The sequence below is a fragment of the Pecten maximus genome, chromosome 3 (assembly GCF_902652985.1).
Source record: "Pecten maximus chromosome 3, xPecMax1.1, whole genome shotgun sequence".
Classification (NCBI taxonomy): domain Eukaryota; kingdom Metazoa; phylum Mollusca; class Bivalvia; order Pectinida; family Pectinidae; genus Pecten; species Pecten maximus.
The window spans coordinates 10438335-10447079 of record NC_047017.1 but is presented as its reverse complement, the minus strand read 5'-3'; the positions used below and the strand labels follow the sequence as shown (position 1 = coordinate 10447079).

At 38.5% G+C, this 8745-nt stretch overlaps 1 protein-coding gene across 1 annotated transcript; it reads left to right on the top strand.

Moving 5' to 3' along the window:
- Positions 1-111: 111 nt before the first annotated feature.
- On the top strand, positions 112-8217 carry LOC117323162 (seipin-like). The gene is made up of 8 exons (XM_033878204.1): positions 112-340; positions 1379-1454; positions 1885-1960; positions 2953-3020; positions 3529-3663; positions 3968-4065; positions 6317-6495; positions 6814-8217. Exons 1-8 carry the CDS (start codon positions 132-134, stop codon positions 6936-6938), a joined length of 966 nt encoding a protein of 321 aa, XP_033734095.1. The 5' UTR covers positions 112-131; the 3' UTR covers positions 6939-8217.
- Positions 8218-8745: the final 528 nt, after the last annotated feature.

The window sequence follows — 8745 nt, the reverse complement described above, 5'->3', positions numbered from 1 at the left end:
TAAATAATGGATTTTACATTAAAACAACAAAAATATGTTAAAATCTGACGTGATAGAATAACGAAAGTAAAGTACGAAGATGTGTCTGATAGACACACAAGTCACCTTTGACCCGACCCGCAATCAACGTGATGTTGGGACTAGTCCACAGTTTTTCCGATAGGATAAAAACGGGAATACATAGACAGTATGACTATGTAAAACACAAAGTTACATCTATCGTTTATATAATAACAGTTTTCATTGTGATATTATGGCTGTCAGTCTTTATGTACGGCACTTTCTATTATACGTACGTGCCGTCATTTTCTCGGGTTGAACATGTGCATCTCGAGTTTAGGTAAGATGGACATTTGCTGAATTCCAATTATTAGTTCACCTGACCCAAAAGCTCAAGATAGCTTATGGCTTGTTCAGCGTCTATCATGTCTTCCCTATTTGCCAAAAAAACCTTGAGCTATGGTAGGCAATAGGCCTACGATACCATACATGCAAACGTCAAGACGTTTGCAAAAAGAAATGGCCTTGACCTATATCAAAAGTTACAGAGGTCAACTTTGTTGAAAAATGTATCTGACTTTTTATGGCTAACCAGAAATGTCGAGAGTTGTGGTATTTGACTGTCCCTTCCTAAAAGGAAGTCCAACAAACTTTTGGAAGGTCACACAGTGTCAACTTTGTGAAAATACTTATTCAACATCTTCTGACTTACCACAATGCCCAGAATCAAGATAACTGGCAAGTAGCTTGAATACTGGATTGGAGCTAAAAAAAATCACAAACTGGGAAAAACATGACCGTGCATGACCTATATTCAAGGTCACCAAGGTCAACTTTGTTTAAACCAAAAAACCTAGAAAAATGAAAATGACATAGTAGTTTCATAGGTTGAAGCCCAGCAAAATTATCAGAAATTGCCTGAACATTTTAAGGCAAGGTCACCGTAAAAAATATACCCACAAGTATACTATGTACATCAATGTAATTATCTTTTACTAGCTTCTTCTCTGAAATATTATTCGACTAAAAAGGATATTTCTAAATATTGACCATGTGGTTGACATCATGACCTTAGGAAATATTGTGTTTACTTGTTGAATGAGAAGTTAGATGTGTATGATGCTCATTAATTTGTGGTTATACAGGTTTCATTTGAGACTGTGCTGGTTCTCATTTTGAAGAACATGACATTATCTGAATTTATTTTAGATTTACACTGTGAGGGCTGTTTGAAGTAGAAGACACTTTAAGAACTTTTGGAAGTTGTCCATGTTAATCTTATATTATTCGGTTCATATGTGTCCTGTGTTTTTTTAATTTTGAGTCACAATATTTATGAATCGTTATTGACTGTTTTGTATGCTTGGCTCTGTTTTAGTGTGTGTGATGATGGCGTGGGGATGTGTTCCTTTCCAACTGCCAATCTGTCATTGCTGAAGGAAGGAGAAGATGAGGTAATTGTTTTACTTCTGATAAGGAATTGATTCAGATTGTAGCATGAAATATCCGTGTTGTTTAGCAGGTCATTCTACTGGACACCTAGATTGCGATATGCAGCTATCAGGGGTTTGGCATCTATGGTGATATGAAGGCTATGTCCACACATGATGGGGCCATTGATCGAGGCTTTTTATAGTGTCATCACACTGAAGTGTCATACTTATACACAGTAGCATGACACCCAACCTGATCAAATAATACAGTCAGCAGTGTAATATGGACTAAATGATAAACCTGTAGGTTTTAATTTCTGTTATTTAACAAGGTGGGATGGTTTTAAGTTCTGTTATTTAACAAGGTGGGAGGGTTTTAAGTTCTGTTATTTAACAATGTAGGATGGTTGCCCAATATATCTTTCTAAAATCTTGTGAAATTGCATTGTAGGTGTTTGCCAGGGGACAGATATACAGTATAATTCTGGGGATAGAACTACCTGAATCTCCTCAGAATCAAAATCTAGGTAAGTCTGAACCACCAGAATCTCCTCAGAGTTGAAATCTGGGTAAGTCTGAACTGCCAGAATCTACTCAGAATATAAGTCTGGGTAAGTTTGAACAGTTGCTTTACCCTGAATTATTAACCATAAACTGTTCATCAAAATTTTAATGTTGTAACTAAGAACTCTTATCAGTCAATATAACCCAGATGTTTGGCTATATACTGATACTGATCATTAGCTCACCTGGCCCAAAGGGCCAAATGAGCTTATGCCATGGTGCAGCATCCACCCTCAGTCCAACTCTTGTTCGTCATCTGTCTGGCGTTAACTTGTCATTTTAAACAATTTCTTCTCACTAACCAACTGTCCCAGAGTCATGATATTTGTCTGATAGGTTCTCTGGATGATGTCGGCTAATGTTTGTGAAAAAAATGACCATGACCCATATTCAAGGTCACAGAGGTCAAATATCTTAAAACATTTAAACAAATTATTTTCACTATCCAAGACTCATAGAGTCATGATATTTGGCTGATGAGTTTCTTGGAAGAGGTTTGACAAAATTTATAAAAAGAAATGACATTGACCCCATATTGAATTCCTCAAAACTTTCAAAATGGCTTCTTCTCATTTAACGAAGACTTCCTGAGTCATGATATTTGGCTGGTAGGTTCATATGATGGCACCCTCCAGATTTTTGCAAAAGGAAGTGACCTTGAACCATAAATTCAAGGTCACACATGTCGAATTGTTTAAACATATGGAGACCTTCTTCTGAATACGTAAAAAAACCTTGAATTTAAGTTCTTTTGACTAAACGAAAGGTAAAATCCATTTCTACCTCATTCAACCAAGTCCTGAAAAAGTGCACTGAACCCCATATTAGAAATTACGAATGATTTCTTTATGGCAACTGGTACTTAGTAAAGAAGCTTAAACTTCGTACAACATGTAATAAAACCTATCAGTGTCTGAAGATAAAAACAATAGTATAATGATTGTTTTTTTTTCAGGAAATTTCATGGTTAAGTTGGATTTATATAATCATGCAGGAAAGACAATCACCTCTGTCTCCAGGTTGGTAAGTAAACATAGCTATTCTTACCAGAGGCCCCAGGTTGGTAAACCATGTACTATATTGTTAAGTGGGTCCAACCTCAACAAATTCAAAGTATAAGCTCATGTTGCAATTAAAACAAGTTCTTAAAGAGTGCAACACATTATATAATCTAAATATATATACCAACATAAGTTATAAGGAGATCTTTAAGTCTGTCCTTATTTCATGAACAGCTATTGGACAACTGGTGGCACTACAGTTTTCAAGATAAGGGAGATAACTCTTATACCACTAACTTCTCAGATTACTCTTTAAATACTACCGGTAAATACTCGGGAAAATTTATACAATCAAATACTCTGATATACACATGGCAAGTTTTAATTTCTGCTAGTCACTAATGTTTCTGTTCTTACTATAAATTACAAAGTCAACTTACTATAACTGCAGCTTGATTTCAAAACTAATGTACATCAAAAGAATATGATAAGAGTATGTTGGTAGTTAAAACGAGAGCTTTTGTTTTTAGGCAATTCTTCACTTTAGATCCATGCTGTTACGCATCATGGACACATTCACTTTCTCACCGTTTCTCCTGTTTGGCTGGATGGAACAACGACAATCTCTGTCAGTGGAGTTTTTCTCAAAGTACCAGGATGATTCAGTAAGGAAATGTAGCGACATTGCCAGAGAAAGATTACTTTGTACCTAAATGTATATATAAATATATATGCTTTTCCACTATTCCATCTCGTAGAATTCCTAAATCATGAATGGAGAAATTGTTTTTGGATTCAACAAAAAAAGAAAAAAAAAAACTTCCCAAGAAACCCTTTGTGATTTAGAAAGAGAGGTTAATTGTATGGAAAAAAAGATCACATTTATGATTGATGTTCATTATCTGCCGTGGTAAAATATCCCTCTCGTGTTCTGCTGGTTGCCTTTATACTAGATACCTTTCCTTTCAGTACAATCCTGCAATTGGTGCAGTAATTCAGGTCATGAGCAGGAAGATTGATTTGTATTCTACCAAGCTTTTCATCCAAGCTCATTTCACAGGCTACAGGTATGTTGTTAAATTTGATATCAGGTGAGTGATACAGACTCTCTGTGCCTGTTCTTTACATTATAGATAAGATTTAATTGTACATACATATCTGAAATGTGCATTAAATCAAATTGGTAATTTGTGTTTATATCTGCTGTTTTGAATTAGTTTTGTCTATTTAGTAAGTTGAATCTGAATTTGACAAGGAACTTGTTTATTGGTGACTAGTTTTTGTCTGTTGGGTAAAACTAATGTGACATGATGTAGCCCAGATTAATGCTGGAGAAATGGGACACTTGGTGCTAAATGTAAGTATATTGTAAAAAACAGGAGGATCCAAGATTTAGATATGTAGATTGAGATATGTAGATTGAGACATGTAGATTGAGACATGTAGATTGAGACGTGTAGATTGAAATATGTAGATTGAGACATGTAGATTGAAACATGTAGATTGAGACATGTAGACTAAGACATGTAGATTGAGATATGTAGATGTAGATTGAGACATGTAGATTAAGACATGTAGATTGAAATATGTAGATTGAGACATGTAGATTGAAACATGTAGATTGAGACATGTAGATTGAGACATGTAGATTGAAACATGGAGATTGAGACATGTAGACTAAGACATGTAGATTGAGACATGTAGATTGAGACATGTAGTTTGAGACATGTAGATTGAGACATGTAGATTGAGACATGTAGATTGAGATAAGTAGATATAGATTGAGATATGTAGATTAAGACATGTAGATTGAAATATGTAGATTGAGACATGTAGATTGAGACATGTAGATTGAGACATGTAGACTAAGACATGTAGATTGAGACATGTAGATTGAGACATGTAGACGAAGACATGTAGATTGAGACATGTAGATTGAGACATGTAGATTGAAACATGTAGATTGAGACATGTAGACCAAGACATGTAGATTGAGACATGTAGTTTGAGACATGTAGATTGAGACATGTAGATTGAAACATGTAGATTGAGACATGTAGACTAAGACATGTAGATTGAGACATGTAGATTGAGACATGTAGTTTGAGACATGTAGATTGAGACATGTAGATTGGAACATGTAGAGTGAGACATGTAGACTAAGACATGTATATTGAGACATGTATATTGAGACATGTAGATTGAGACATGTAGATTGAGACATGAAGATTGAGATATGTAGTTTGAGACATGTAGATTAAGACATGTAGAAGAAGACATGTAGATTGAGACATGTAGACTAAGACATGTATATTGAGACATGTATATTGAGACATGTAGATTGAGACATGTAGATTGAGACATGTAGATTGAGACATGTAGATTGAGACATGTAGAAGAAGACATGTAGAAGAAGACATGTAGATTGAGACATGTAGACTAAGACATGTATATTGAGACATGTATATTAAGACATGTAGATTGAGACATGTAGATTTATATTGAGACATGTAGATTGAGACATGTAGATTGAGACATGTAGAAGAAGACATGTAGAAGAAGACATGTAGATTGAGACATGTAGACTAAGACATGTATATTGAGACATGTAGATTGAGACATGTAGATTGAGACATGTAGATTTATATTGAGACATGTAGATTGAGATATGTAGATTAAGACATGTAGATTGAGACATGTAGACTAAGACATGTAGATTGAGATATGTAGATTGAGACGTGTAGATTGAGACGTGTAGATTGAGACGTGTAGACTGAGACATGTAGATTGAGACATGTAGATTGAGATATGTATATTGAGACATGTAGATTGTGACATGTAGATTGAGACATGTAGATTGAGATATGTAGATTGCGATTTCCATTTCATGAAATGTACCTTCTTAAAAACTCTATGTACCTGGATGCCAGGAGTAAGAGTAATAAAGATGAAGCCGGTATGGTGTTGACAGTGCTGTGTTATGTAGTCGGGATACATCTGACCCTGTACACCCCTATAGAACCTAACAGATATAGGTTAAAGTGTAACCGGAAAGTGAGTAGTGTGCCTCCACCAGGGATCGAACCCGCCACCCTCAGCTTACTGATCCACCACTCTACCGACTGAGCTAAAGGGAAATCCCCCTAGAGTAAATTTAGAAGGCAGCCGTATCACCATGTACACTATTTACAATTAAAATCTGCTACAGAAGTGATCTATTTATTTGAATGTATGATTTGACTGCTGCAGTAACTGAAGACTAACTGGGGTTAGGAATTTGTTTACTTGTTGATTTCATTGAGAAGTTATATTTTACAGATATATTCTGTTCCACTGGCCGGTGTTCTCCGCTGTATTTGGAATCAGCTTCAACTTCGTGGCCCTCTTGTTTATCTTCACATTGTCGTGGTACCAGTTTGGTAGAAATGATGTCTCTAAGTCCGAGTTTGATATGGAGCCTGTTGATAAACCTTGGGCCAGATCAGAGTTGGAACCAGGTAAATTTTGATAATTATAGAATTAAAGTTTAATTAAAATTTTCTAGAATTAATATCATGCTGGGACACATGAGAGAACATATGAAAGAACATGTACAAGTGTGCTATTTTCTGGATATACTTAAAAATAATTTAGAGCGTCTTCCAAATTAAAGGGGATCACTCTTGATGAACATATCTTTCAGATTTCAAAAAGCTCATCATAAGTATACACTCTAAGCAAGAATTTCTCTGATTTGCCTACTGTGCCTGGTATGTGTCATGATTTTTTAAGCCTGTAGCCAATAACATGTAATTGAAGTATTTATTTAATTGTAGAGTCAGGATCAGGTTCAGTAACTCCACAACTTGTTGGGTTGCAAGATGATGAAGAAACCGAGTTATTGTCAACAAACAGAGCCGAGGATTCCATCTTAGAATGTCATACCGCCCTACAACAGTGATGGAGTGGGTTATCTACTGACAGGGTCGGGGACTTAGTTTTACCGCCCTACAACAGTGATGGAGTGGGTTATCTACTGACAGGGTCGGGGACTTAGTTATACCGCCCTACAACAGTGATGGAATGGGTTATCTACTGACAGGGTCGGGGACTTAGTTATACCGCCCTACAACAGTGATGGAGTGGGTTATCTACTGACAGGGTCGGGGACTTAGTTTTACCGCCCTACAACAGTGATGGAGTGGGTTATCTACTGACAGGGTCGGGGACTTAGTTATACCGCCCTACAACAGTGATGGAGTGGGTTATCTACTGACAGGGTCGGGGACTTAGTTATACCGCCCTACAACAGTGATGGAGTGGGTTATCTACTGACAGGGTCGGGGACTTAGTTATACCGTCCTAAAACAGTGATGGAGTGGGTTATCTACTGACAGGGTCGGGGACTTAGTTATACCGCCCTTCAACAGTGATGGAGTGGGTTATCTACTGACAGGGTCGGGGACTTAGTTATACCACCCTACAACAGGGATAGAGTGGGTTATCTACTGACAGGGTCGAGGACTTAGTTATACCGCCCTACAACAGTGATGGAGTGGGTTACCTACTGACAGGGTGGGGGACTTAGTTATACCGCCCTACAACAGTGATGGAGCGGGTTATCTACTGACAGGGTCGGGGACTTAGTTATACCGCCCTACAACAGTGATGGAGCGGGTTATCTACTGACAGGGTCGGGGACTTAGTTATACCGCCCTACAACTGTGATGGAGCGGGTTATCTACTGACAGGGTCGGGGACTTAGTTATACCGCCCTACAACAGTGATGGAGTGGGTTATCTACTGACAGGGTCGGGGACTTAGTTTTACCGCCCTACAACAGTGATGGAGTGGGTTATCTACTGACAGGGTCGGGGACTTAGTTATACCGCCCTACAACAGTGATGGAGTGGGTTATCTACTGACAGGGTCGGGGACTTAGTTATACCGCCCTACAACAGTGATGGAGTGGGTTATCTACTGACAGGGTCGGGGACTTAGTTATACCGCCCTACAACAGTGATGGAGTGGGTTATCTACTGACAGGGTCGGGGACTTAGTTTTACCGCCCTACAACAGTGATGGAGTGGGTTATCTACTGACAGGGTCGGGGACTTAGTTATACCGCCCTACAACAGTGATGGAATGGGTTATCTACTGACAGGGTCGGGGACTTAGTTATACCGCCCTACAACAGTGATGGAGTGGGTTATCTACTGACAGGGTCGGGGACTTAGTTTATACCGCCCTACAACAGTGATGGAGTGGGTTATCTACTGACAGGGTCGGGGACTTAGTTATACCGCCCTTCAACAGTGACGGAATGGGTTATCTACTGACAGGGTCGGGGACTTAGTTATACCGCCCTACAACAGTGACGGAGTGGGTTATCTACTGACAGGGTCGGGGACTTAGTTATACCGCCCTACAATAGTGACGGAGTGGGTTATCTACTGACAGGGTCGGGGACTTAGTTATACCGCCCTACAACAGTGATGGAGTGGGTTATCTACTGATAGGGTCTGGGACTTAATTATACTGCCCTACAACAGTGATGGAGTGGGTTATCTACTGACAGGGTCAGAGACTTAGTTATACCGCCCTACAACAGTGATGGAGTGGGTTATCTACTGACAGGGTCGGGGACTTAGTTATACCACCCTACAACAGTGATGGAGTGGGTTATCTACTGACAGGGTCGGGGACTTAGTTATACCACCCTACAACAGGGATAGAGTGGGTTATCTACTGACAGGGTCGAGGACTTA

Excerpts from the sequence above, each read along its gene's own strand:
- LOC117323162 (XM_033878204.1), top strand. The coding sequence starts at position 132 with ATGTTGGGACTAGTCCACAGTTTTTCCGATAGGATAAAAACGGGAATA. Across the intron at positions 1,961-2,952 it reads TCCTCAGAATCAAAATCTAG|GAAATTTCATGGTTAAGTTG; the intron begins GTAAGTCTGAAC and ends TTTTTTTTTCAG. Across the intron at positions 6,496-6,813 it reads CAGATCAGAGTTGGAACCAG|AGTCAGGATCAGGTTCAGTA; the intron begins GTAAATTTTGAT and ends ATTTAATTGTAG.